Consider the following 12921-nt stretch of genomic DNA (forward strand, 5'->3'; position numbering starts at 1 on the left):
TCCACTGAGGACATAAATAGGTTTCCCCTGATAACCAAAAGACTGCTGTACAAGTCACTGCAAGTGTAAGAGCCATCTCTAAGAGACCGATGTTTCAGCCATGCTCTGCTGAAACAGGCCACTTGCCCCTCAGGAAAGAAAATACTTTAACAAGTCATGGCCTCAGCTGTTGGGGCTGACTATAATTCAGCATTGTGACAAGTGTTTCCTCTGACCCTGCACTAGAGGAGACTGAGTGCTCCATAACCAAGGATCTGCCAAGCAGAGTCCTTCCCAACACAGCACTGACTATATGACCAGTGTTAGCACTATGAACACAAGCTCTGCCTGACAACATCTTGTCCAGCTTGCTCTCTATTTCTATGACCAACACAGAATCCTTTGCATTTATTACCATGGTACTTCAATGAAGACCAAAAACATGCATAAGAACTAAAACTCTCTGTACAAACTTTAACTGCAAACATACTGACAGCTGCTTCAACAATTTTATGGAAGTGTTCAACTTTCAGGCAGTTTTTCTAGAACTACAGTTCTAGACATCTCAATCATGTGCTGCATTTTACACCTTCACTTTGTGCAACACAGGAATGGTAGAATACTTCCAAGTATCTGAGAAACTACTATCTTCAAGAGGACAAGATGAAATTACAAAATTAAGCAAGATATCCTGTAAGCTTTAGTCTTACGGAAACAGATGTAGGAGACAGAAATGTGATCCTTCCTCTATAAGAGTATCCATCACAGTACTGTAGACTAGACTACGGTACTCTGGATTGTATTCTAGACTGCAAAGCCTAGACTGCCTATGAAATTTTTAAGGGGTCACATACACACAACTTGAAGAATTTTACTCCCTAAGCGTATAATGTTGACCATAAATAAACACTACCACAATGTGACAGATAGTTGCCAGCCAAAAGACAAACAGGAACCCAAATTTTTTTGAAAAAGGTATGTAAGAGGATCAGACTTTCAACAAACATGTAAGCTGCACAGCTGAATCAAGTGTGAAAAAAATGCCATGTAGCAGTGATCAGCAGTATGTCCTAAAGTGGACTTACTCTTTATCTTCAAGCAGAGATGACAGAAGGCAGCAGGAATTGATGAAGTCTTCAAGTGCAGAGCACCTGTCTCCTTGTACTAAAGGCAAAAGTATTGCCAGAGTTTCACAGCTCATACACAAGTCTATGAATGCGAAATACAGTCGCAGGCTAGCTCTCTAAGCATATCCTGCCTCACTTTCTAGGCAGAACAAGCATTTGCTAAGCTGAAAATGAAATCCATATATAAGCATTATTGGTAGTTCAAACACAGTTAAAGAGGCAAGAAATCCAGCCCTATTCATGAGCAAGTTCCCTTTTAAAGAAAAAAAACTTGTGAATTTTATGAGCATATTATTATTTTCATAAGAACAGCACAGGAGCTTTGAAGCCAAGAAAACAAATACTTTCCCAAATTTAAGACATCTGAGTTAGCTGCTTTCTGAAATTAAGAACACCATGAGTTTCAGTTTAGCTAACAATGCCACTAGCACAATTAAAACTAGGAGATTATTCTACAATGTGAAAATTAAGCATTAATCTTCCACATGTACAATTGAAAGTGTACTGAAGACAGTGGGAATTAAAAGAATGCAGTACTTTTTTTTTTTTTAAGGAGACTACAGTCACATTTTTACCTATATTCAAGTTTCAGAAAAGTAGGTCTAGAAAATGGTATCTCTTAACTTTTTAAGTGCTAGCTATTATTGTTTCTTGTAATTTTTCAAAAGATGCTAAATCCATCTATCTTGTCCAAGCAGAAAGCATGGGCTCTTTAAAGTGCTTGACCAGGGGCAGCTCCAGCAATTAAATTTCATCCTATTTTATCCTCTTCCCTAACATTTTGAATATTTTTAGCTTGTTTTTTGTAACCGTATATGCTTAACATTTGATTACATAAAAGGTTATCATTATGTGACAAATGTTACCTCTCTCACCTTTCATATGTAGAAGCACTTAAACTAAACTAAAGAGCTATCTGAAGTGGCTGCCTCGAATTCGGTTATGTTGCTCTGTTGAGACCAGGGTCTCCTACCTATTGTACAAACAAAATTAACTTAGACGGTAGTTTTGCAGTTTGTATTGACATACATCTGCATTAGTCAAAAGCATGTAAGAGTTAACACAGACTCTAAAATATCTAGGCACAATGACTCATTCCTGACAGATTCTCTGGTTAGCAAGTGAAGATAAAGTGACGTTCATGACCCACTTACCAGATGCTGTTGTCAGTGGGATTCTTAGATGAAGAGAGACTCTTGTTCAGCACCCTTTATCATTATCAATACTACCAACATTCAATTTATTTACCTTTGGTAAAACATCAGAACAGCAATCAGCTATTTTAATTCTTACAGATAACACTTGAAATAGTTTTCTGCCAATAGAGAAAGCAGACTTCACTTCAGCTACTAATGCCACCTGAACAGAAAGTTCTGCCCATGCTTGGAGATAACCATCAGGAACCTTCACACATCAGCTTTTTACCTTATTCACAAGTAAATTCCTAGCTAAAAATCAATAAAATAATCAGGACTTGGACTTCAAACTGCTCACATGAACAGTAAATGAACTCCAGGGTGCCTCCTTCCCCTCAAACAGGTTCTCCAGAGGGAAAAACAAGGAAGGCCTTCAAGTTCAACTCCTCTCAATCCTAAAGTGTGCAGACAGCTTCAAGGAAATGGGGCACTTTCACCTCTAGTGAGAGGTGAGACTGCCCATGGCAGGGAGGTTGGAATGAGGTGCTTATTAAGGTACCATCCAACTGAAACCATTCTGCTATTCTATCATAAAGAAAGTGCACTTCAGTGTTGCAGATGTGATCACAGAGTGAGTACTAAATAATAGGGTGGGAGATAACTTGGCTTAAATTCATTGGATGCTAATGAGTATTTGGGTCAAGATCACAGAGGCTGGCCATGATCTCTCTGTATTTTAACATACGGCACTGGTAACCCAGTGATCCTGGCAGGAGTAACTCTGACTTTCGGGACAGGACTGCGGTTTCTAACTGGGCACAGCTGCAGAGATCACACTTCACACACAGCCCCACCAGATGCCCTTTGGGGCAAACAAATTGATCTCTGTCCCAGCGGTCTGTGGGCTATGGTTACTTCTTTACCCACCAGTGACAGTGGCCATGAAGTTAAGCTCAGTCTTTGACATCGAGCTTGCAGGAAGGAACCACTCCAAGCCAAGAATAGGACTGGACTGGCCCACGTGCATTGCCACCAAATTCCATTCTGTTTGCAAACTAGCAGGCACAGAGTGGTGTAGACACAAGCTATTACAGACCTTGGTGATACACTTCTACACTTACAGTATTTCCTTCTGCACTACCCTAATCTTATTTAAAGATATTCACCAAGTAACTAGCACTCATGACAGTTTGTTTAAGAAAGACAAAAAAATATTACATTTTAACAGAGGAATTAAACCAATAAAAATCTGAAATTCATGCCATATGAATTTCACAGAACCTGGTAACAATTCCTGTTCAGAATATAGAAGGAAAAGAAAAATTTGCTTTTCAATACTCTCTGAAGAAAATCTGAAAATGAGTAAGAACAGGACTGAAAGTCATGAGCTTTCTTCTAAGTGTCTACAAACACAAGGTTATCTTGCTCCAGGCTACTGAAATCAGAAGTATTGCTCCCAATGCAGCTGCAAGGTCAGACACTGTACTTCTCAATCTCACTTATAATCCTAAAACCTTTTGGAACAAGACTGATGCAGCATTTTTGCTGGCAGTTGAAAGTGTATCTCAAAGCTGAGGATCTGCTCTCTGATAAAGCAGAAAAACTATTTATCTCCAATAATTTCAACGCTGGAGTTCTTTACAACTGAGAATGTAATTTAAGTTCAGGATCCTTCTCAGGCATCACTTCATGCTATATAGAAAACATCACCCCTTGAAACAAGAGGTCTACAATTAAGTCCCATTTCATTCCCAAGTATGAAGTATTTTGAAACTATGTAGCAGCAACGATGTGCTTCTGGCATATAGAACATCGGACACATCATGTAAGGAAGTGAACAATTTGAACATTGATCATGAGGACCCTGAGGGTTATTTCTGTGGGCCTGAAGTAGCAGCCTTTGAGGTTATTCCTAAGTAACTTTGATAAGGAGGTTTAACATGCTGAACATGCGGGATATACAAGACAGACAAACCGTCTTTGAATAGCCATCCCACTAACTGATGAAGTACCCAGCTACATCTTTCCACTCCCAGAACAAGAGATCAGGAAACATCTAAGGAAGGGACCTTTTGTTTCAAAGCATTGAAGTCATTATCAACAAAGAAAAAAGGCTTGTTTTCCCCATCAATCAGATTTCACCTGAAGACAGCAAGCTGTGGCATCAGCCCCATCTGGTTTCTCTGGCATCGCCAAGATCATTCAGTAATCTTTATACTGAAGAGGAAAGATTACTTGAAGGTTTGCTTAGGCCAGATCCACTAAAAGCAGTGATTTCAGTATCTCAGATTACCATGCTGAAGGAGGGTGCTTCAAATATTTATCCACTCCACTACCTAATGTCTTAAGAACAAGTCATCTGCTGTGGGAAGATCTGCGGGTTATTCAGAGCCATAAGGGAAACCAACACTCAGCCACAGAAGTCAGCCAGAGACTGCTCAGTAAGAAGGAAGCCAAAGAGCCTAAATTGATCCAAGTGTGCATCCTAAAGAAATTGTTCAAGTGCTGCAATTCAAAAGCAGCTTAACCTGTGAAGTAAGATAATCTGCCCTTTTTCCAAGGTACAAGCTTTGTTACTTGCATCCCTGAAAAGAAGCAGCTTTACATCAACAAGCACTGAAGTCTATCTTCAATGAGGTTGAATTGCAATTCAAGGAAACTTTGGACTAATATCTGCCTTTCCACACATGAATCTTTTTTCCTAGTACTCTGAAGCCCAGGTTTACACGTGCTGTTAGCATTTATAGCACTCAAAGTAAGCTAAATTAAATGCAAATAAATATGCTTAATTTTGGGGTATATAACTAAAAAAAATTATTAATACAAGTTCCTTCTGACCAGCATTGGTTCATTCTGCCTTTATTCTATTACTTAGAAGAACTGCAGAATATCATCTGAGAGTTTGCTGCTTGGAAAAATTAAAAGATACAGAAAACTCCAAAACCAACATACCTGTTATTTTGTCCCTGACAAGCTTGCAGGATTCTATCTCCCCAATGCTGCCAAAAAGACTCTTCAGTTCTTCTTGTGTCATGTTTTGTGGAAGGTAGTTGACTATTAAATTGGTCTTGCTGTCTTCTGTGTTCCCAGAATCAACTGGTGATGAGCAATTGTTTATGGTGGCTGAACCATGGGCTGTGTTATTACAAGTTGGTCCATTAGACAGTTGTGTTTCCATGGCAGCAATTACCTGCTGAAAAGAACAGATAACAAGAACCATCAAAATTCATATTTCAGTACTTAGCAGGAGAGTCCAAACAAGAATCTAAAAGACCTGTCACTATGTAGAAATGGTACTGCCAAGGCCACATACTGCCTCTACATGCAAGAAAAAACCCAAACACCAGTACAGAAGGGCGTTAAACTGTTAGTCAAGACAATACCTTAAAACCTTGTAACAAATAAACTGGACATTCTACAAGTTCACTAAATGAATTCAGCACTCAAAGCTTAGTTTCCATTCTCTGCCAAACCTCCAATTTAGGGGAATCACAAACTTTCTATTATAGAAGTTACCAAAGAAAACTAGCCTGTTGCAAGACTAATCATTTCTGTTAACTTACAACTGGTTACTGAAATAACATGAAATGCAGTTTTTAATGAAGCAGTATTTGAGTATTTTCAAAAAGAGGTGGGCATTAATGTATCTAAAGAGTACTTCTCATAAGAAATAGCAGAGATCAAGATTAGTATTTTAAAGAGATATTTAGAGGATATATTAATGTGCTGGGATGGAAAATACACTCTTTTACAAACATCCATGTCAAACTTTTTTCAACACAGTTTGGAATCAGGCTTCTAGATGCTTTTACTGGACTGACAATTTCTTATTATTTCTTCCCTCACCTGAACTCTGAGAAGTTAAATTTGAATCTTGATCTTAATGTACTTTTGGACCACTCCAGAATACTCTGTGCCTGGGAGACTACAGAACTGATCCTCCTAGAAGCTGTGCTAAGGTTGATGGAGAACAGGAAGTGATCTGAGACAGCCAACATAGCTTCACCATGGACAAGTCCTGTCAGACCAACTAAGTGGCCTTTCTGTGATGAACTGACTCCATCAGTGGAGGAGGGAAGGACTACAGATGTTATCCATCTAGACTTATGTAAAGCCTTTGACACAATCCCCCACAATGTCTTTATCTCTAGAACGGAGAGTATCTGTGGATGGATTAATAGCTGGATAAGAAAGGGATTGGACGGCTGCATCCAGAGGTGGTGGTCAATTGCTCAGTCGTGACAGACATCAGTGACAAGCGGTGTCTCTCAGGGACCAGTGCTATTCAATTTCTTCACTGATGACACAGACAAATGGATCAAGAGCACCCTCTGTAAGTTTGCCAATGACCCCCCAAGGTAAGTGGCACTGCTGACACTCCTTAAGTTCAGGATGTCATCCAGGAGGACCTGGACAGGCTTGAAAAGTGGGACCATGGGAATCTCATGAGGTTTAAAAAGACCATGTTCAAGGTGTTGCACCTGGGTCAGGACACTCCCAGTACCAGCACAGGCTGGGGATGAACGGATCAAGAGCAGCCCTGTGAGCAGGACTGAGGGGTGCTGCTGGGTGAGACACTGGACATGACCCAGCCATGAGCACTCACAGCCCAGAAATCCAAACGTGTCCTGGGCTGCATTCAAAGCAGCGTGGGCAGCAGGGGAGGGAGGGGATTCTGTTCCACCTGGAACCCTGCACTCAGCTCTGGTGTCCCAGCACAGGAAGGGCATGGACCTGCTGGAGTGAGTTCAGAGGAGGGCCTGGATTAGAGGGATGGAGCACATCTCCTCTGACAAAATGCTGGGAGAATCAGGTTTGTTCAGCCTAGAAAAGAGATGACTTTGGAGCAGCCTAATTGTGGCCTTTTAGTACCTGAAGGGATTTTACAAGAAAAAGGGAAAGAGACATTTTTGAAGATAATGTAGTAACTGGAAAAAGGGAAACATCTTCAAATTGAAAGAGAGTAGGTTTTGATAACATATTAGGAAGAAATTCTTTACCATGAGGGTGGTAAGGCACTTGCCCAGAGAGACTGTGGATGCCCCATTTCTCAAAATGTTCAAGGTCTGGTGGGATGGAGCTTAGAGCAACCTAATCTAGTGGAAGATATCCCTGATCATGTTAAGTGTATTAGAGACAGACAATCTCTGAGTACTTTCAACTCAAACCAGTCTGATTCTACTGTGTCTCACCCCAAAGTCACTGACTGTTTGACTGCAAGATGCAACAGAAATAATTAGGAGGAGTCTCCTTGTACATAAGCACTTGTTCACAAGCTGCCACATCTACAAAAGACACTCTGCTGCCTCAGTTACTGAATGGCAACAGCTGGTAAATGCAATGGATTTTTAATGGCATCTTAGTATCTAAGATTCGGGCAGCCTACCCTGTTTGGGACCAACTATTTAGGACAACAAGCAAGAGAAAATTATGTTCGTTAATTCTCCATTAATACATATTTCAACACAAGAAGTTCACTACAGAAATCCATCAATCACTGAAATTTAGCCTGATAATTGAACTGCTAAGAGGAGCTCTCACAAAAAAGCCTCTTGTAAAATCACAAAGCAGCATCAGGATCTCTGATGCATCTGTCCTAACATTCCTGTTGAAAGCACCATAGGCAATCCAAACAGCTGCTGAGGTGAACTGCATTCAGAGACTGCTGAATAACTGAATTTCCTAACAATATGAGAGGGGGTAAGTTGAGTTTCTTACTCAAGTTCAACTTTTATATTCCTGGGAACACATTTCTATGTTCTGTGTTTTGCCTACAGAAGTATTTTCCAAGAGATTACTTTAGCACAACACAAAAAAAGAGGATACATCTATTAAGAGCACTCATTAGAAAAGCATGATCTTGTTTTCCTAAAGAGCTGCAATAAGAACATTTTCTTCCCTTGTGACAAACTCCAAGGAGCAACCTGCTTCTGACACTGATGAAACAAGTCGACTGAAAAGATGATAAAGTAGATTATCCCAATCAGGATAATTTAACTTTCAAAACACTAGCATACCTGTCAAAGCTAGTAGTCACAAATGCTGTGCTCTGAGGCTCTGTAAGATTGCCTTTTTCCTTTATTTGTGTTTTATTCTCAAATTTGAAGTGTTCATTTATCAAAATTAGCAGGATTTAGCAAGGACAACAAACTATTCTCTCTTAATTAAACATTTATCTTCATGTTCAGGTGGCAAGTATGGGATCCTAAGCCAACATTCAAGTGAACAGCTGCAGTAGCCTGTGTGTGCTGAAAATTACAGCATCTCTCAGCTATAGAACCATCTGCTCTGAATGAAGTGATACTAATATGTTTTACAAATAATGCATACCCCACTAATAGGCTAAAGAGAACTGTTCATAAAAGACAAAGCACTAAATAGTTTTCACTCAGAAAAATAGTTTGAGATAAATTCACAGTTTAAAAGAATCTTAGAATAGACTGGAAAATATAATTTTAAAATAGTCATCATAAAAACACAACTATACAGGTTTTCAAAGTTACTGCAAATTAGTATTCAGACCATACCAAAACCATTTTAGTACAATACTCCTCTTCAATTATCCACCATGTATTTTCAATTAGTACTAAAATCTAATTGACAATAGAAGAAAGGCAAGCCACTGCAGTGTAATTTGTACAGGAGATCACCATTTTACAGAAAAAGTTGTCTTGTTATGCCAGTGTGCTCTGGGCTCTCACAGAATAGGAACACACCCTACAGCCTATAATGAAACATATACGAAACATATGCATTCCAAATAGAAGGTTAAAAGACTTTGGTATGGCCTCAGCACTATTAACATGTAAAAAAGTAGCCTACAGAATTTAAGAAAAGTCCCACAGACCCCAGTCCAAGGCTCTGCTGCCCACGAACCACTTCTAAGCAGAGAAGCCACATCACACAGTCTGACTGCCATGTTAGTTTGGAGTTGCCGTCTGCAATATGGACACAAAAAGTACTGTATGTTAGATTAGCAAGATAATGCAACAAATCAGTTTGTACAAATTTACAGTAATTGCATTTATATTCCCAGCACGTCCATGCAGTGTGGCTTAATTGGATTTGAGGCAATTCCAATCTAATCTTAACAAATTCAGTTGTAAAATTATTTTTCTTATGTGAAATAAGATGCTTATTTTTAAGAAGACTTAGATGATAATTCAGTCTAGTTACCCCTGCATCTACCCTGAAAACTACCTTCAGTACAACACCATGCCTAAAAGAAACTGTATCACAAAACAGATGTTTAAACCTTCAAGACTGAAGGGGAAAGTAAGGAAATACAGTGAGTTTATTTTCTATCAGCACATAAGATGATCATGCACTACAGCTCCCTTTACAGCTCCCTTTACAAGTCTTTCCCAGCCCACAGGAAAAAAAAATGCACAAAGACAACAAAGTACTATGTTAGAATTAATTCCATTCTTAAAATCCTAGGTTTTAAAAATTAGGTAAATGAAAATCTTGTGCAGATGGTATTCACTAAGCCTCCTTGCAACAGCTGTTTAAAAGTACCACTGCACATACAAGTGGCAGTAGAATCAAGGATTTACCAAGTGGAATAACTGGAACAAAACATTCAAGTGCTTTTCATTAGAGTATTTTGGTAACCAAGAATATTGTTCTGTTTTAACTAAAGCATCACTGAAAATCCAGTTAGAGTTACATCGAACAATGCTTGGAGGATACCACAACAGCTAATAGGCCATTTGCAGATGATTACAAGTAGTCCAGATGTGAAATACAGCCACAACAGGAATAAACAGAAAGGCTCCTGACCACTGCCACAGCTTGAGACTGCTGTTAGTAAAGAGGTCCTGCCCACAGTTAGCAGATGAAGTAAGTCTAAACTTGATTAAAAAAAAGACTTTGGTTTCAGAAGGCTGCTGCATTTAGTGTTTATAAAGATGTACTTCAAAATTTTTCCATTTTAAAATGGTGGAAGTTACTGTTCATGTCAGTTTGCTACCAAAATCCATATGCTTAGCTGACTTCATGTCTGGTGTTTATTTCCAACTTAGGTTAATTATGACCTTCAATCACCTTTTTATGAAAAATATTGAGGCTTTGATATCAGGTGCAAGTTTGCATACCATTCTTTGTAGTCTCAACCCAAAACTAACACTAACAACTTCTCAAGCTCTCAACTGTTCATAGGTAAATATGTTTGATGAACTGCTTATTACATGAATAAAATCTGGAGGTCCCAACTAACTTTTTTGAAGTCCAGACAAGCATTATTAAGAAGACTGCTTTAAAATAGCAGTCTCCAACATTCTTGTCCTACAGACTATACTGATATGCCCAAAATTATGTATTTGGATCTCTATGGCTCTCAGCAAAGCAGTGTGACCCCACAGATTGTTTCCTGTGAACTACAAGCTGTAGACAGAAAACTTCAACAGAACAGCTTACTTGCTTGTACGGACTTCAGTGTACTAACTGGAGACTTCACTGTTCTCTTAAGCACTGCAGCATTTCTCAAAAAAAAAAAAAAAAAGCCCAAAGCCCCTGTCATGTGAAGTATTTCCAGCTTGCATAACACATTTATCTTCATTGAAGGATTCTATATAGTACTTGCAATCAGTGTGCAAGTCAGTTCTCTGATTAAAAAAAACATTATGTCTCAAAAGCTTATTTTGCTCTACCAGTTCTTCTACCATTTTTATTACTTTCAAGGCTGTACAGACTGCTCTATTACATCTAGTTTAGAAAACTGGCATTCTTACCATTTTATTTTCCCCTCTATCTGACCTAAAAACAGTATTAAATATGGCTAATTACATTCTAGAAAAAAAAGAGAAAGTTTTCCAAACTTTCAACTTTCTGAGTTTTCAACTTTAACACTGTACTAAACCAGCAGATTAACAAAGAATTTGAGCTGTGAGATTTCTTCTATTCTCCTCCAAAAATTTTTTAAAATACTGAACTACTGAAAAATCCCCAGTACCATTAAAAAAAGCTGATTCATTTTGTGACTATTAGCCTCAGAGACATTATTACACCTCAGGTTATTAAAATAGCTTAGAAGTTACTCGATTCAAAACCTAAAAAACCGTTATGTTCAGGAACAGGGTTCTATACCTGCTGAGGAAGTGTCTTAAAATACATTCAGATTAAGAGGTGAACAATAAAGTCAAGTTGACTGAGTAAATCTGCTCTCTTTCTAATGCTGAAAGGAAGCAGAACTAAAGACAGTTGCTCAGTTCAGCAAACTGAGTGGTTCTCTCCAACATGCAGTACATGGCAGCCATCTATCTTTCTATAAACTTACTCATTTTCATCAAGCACAGATAAGCTTTAAACCCAAACACTTAAGCACTGTTTATGGCATTAACTGAATGCCAGTTTCTAATTAGCTGCAGTTCAAGCAAGTCATGAGTAAGGTTTGCCTAGCAGAGAAGCAAGTAGGCTTTTTTGTTTTTCAAGAGAAAAGACATCAGAAGTTCAAAAGCCATATGGTTTATGCAATTAGTTCTGGTTGCCATAGAACAGTTCCAATTATAACAGCAGATTTTTATATGAGAGCTTTAGAAAATATAGTGGAGCTAGCAAGACGGAGACTGGCTAAACAACAGTCACGGTGTCCTACTAACTCTCCTTTCAACATCAGTATTTCGGTGTGCAGTATACTCAACTATTCATGCTCAGCAGAAAATGCAAGCTGAGGCTGGATCCCAGCAGCGCTGAGACAGAGTCAAGGAGGTGACAAAACAGGTAAACCTTCAACCACCATTACCACCTCACATGTATAGAGATGCTAGGGAGAAACGTTTAATGCATCAGACTTCTGACTAAAGTCTATCACCTGTTTCAATTCATACTTGTGCATCCTGGTCATTGCTGGGTGGGAAATAATTTCACATAGGTTTTATATACATAATTTAATCATATTTATAGACACTGCACTAAAAAAAAAAATCACTGCACAGATGCCTGCTGCAATTACATTATATACTTCTAAACAGTATTATCACATAAAGGTGATTACACACTGAATTTAAGGCAGCAGATACTAAACACATCTGCAATTATGTTATCACTTCACTGCTCAGAGACAACCCAAGCTGGACTATGAGATGCCTCCAGCCTCAAAGATCACAGCTGATACAAAGCCCTTAGTAAAGTCCTAAGAGATGTACATCTGCTCCTGAAGATTCTCCTCAGGCTTACATACCACAAAACCTTCAGAGCATGCCTTAGTATTTTGTGTTTGGCCTTCCATCCTGTTTTCCAGCACAAGGGAAGCATGCAATAGATACAACACACCACCATTTGGACAGGCAAATACTTTACATTTTGTTTTCATAATACCAAACTACAGAACAAGAACCACCTCTGGCTGCATACATCATTCTCTATCTCCTCCAGACAGAAAGGTCTAAACCGGAACTTTGTTCTCTGCATGTAACAAAGTTGTTCTCTTTCCAGAGGATTTATTCCATCCACTTTGACCTACAACAGTAATGAATGCATTTTAACAAGGATAAACTGTTTCTTGTCTGTGGGGACTATAGCTAAACATGTTAAATTTTAAAAAAGCCCATAATTATTTGAGGGATCACTGAAAGTTAAGACCTGGCACAATACAGATGCTGAATTTTGCTTTAAAAAGCACAACTCTGAAAAACCAATTTTTTTTAGGTATTAAAATTTTAAGTGCAGAGTTATTGATA

The 12921-nt window shown here is 38.7% G+C and overlaps 1 protein-coding gene across 29 annotated transcripts in view; it reads right to left on the reverse strand.

Annotated features, from left to right (window-relative positions):
- Nucleotides 1-12921, reverse strand: part of ELAVL2 (ELAV like RNA binding protein 2) — an 88595-nt gene that overhangs the window by 38305 nt on the left and 37369 nt on the right. For 9 of the 29 annotated variants that reach the window (XM_064402649.1, XM_064402648.1, XM_064402651.1 and 6 more), the window contains 2 exons: nt 9090-9180; nt 5195-5435 (listed from right to left, as the gene is read on the reverse strand). In XM_064402649.1, the coding sequence (XP_064258719.1) occupies nt 5195-5435; nt 9090-9161 (313 nt within the window). In that variant the 5' untranslated portion in view covers nt 9162-9180. Of the gene's footprint in view, nt 1-5194; nt 5436-9089; nt 9181-12921 lie in introns of those variants that run through there. The other 20 variants (XM_064402659.1, XM_064402660.1, XM_064402658.1 and 17 more) reach the window with 3 other exon arrangements.

The sequence above is a fragment of the Passer domesticus genome, chromosome Z (assembly GCF_036417665.1).
Source record: "Passer domesticus isolate bPasDom1 chromosome Z, bPasDom1.hap1, whole genome shotgun sequence".
Classification (NCBI taxonomy): domain Eukaryota; kingdom Metazoa; phylum Chordata; class Aves; order Passeriformes; family Passeridae; genus Passer; species Passer domesticus.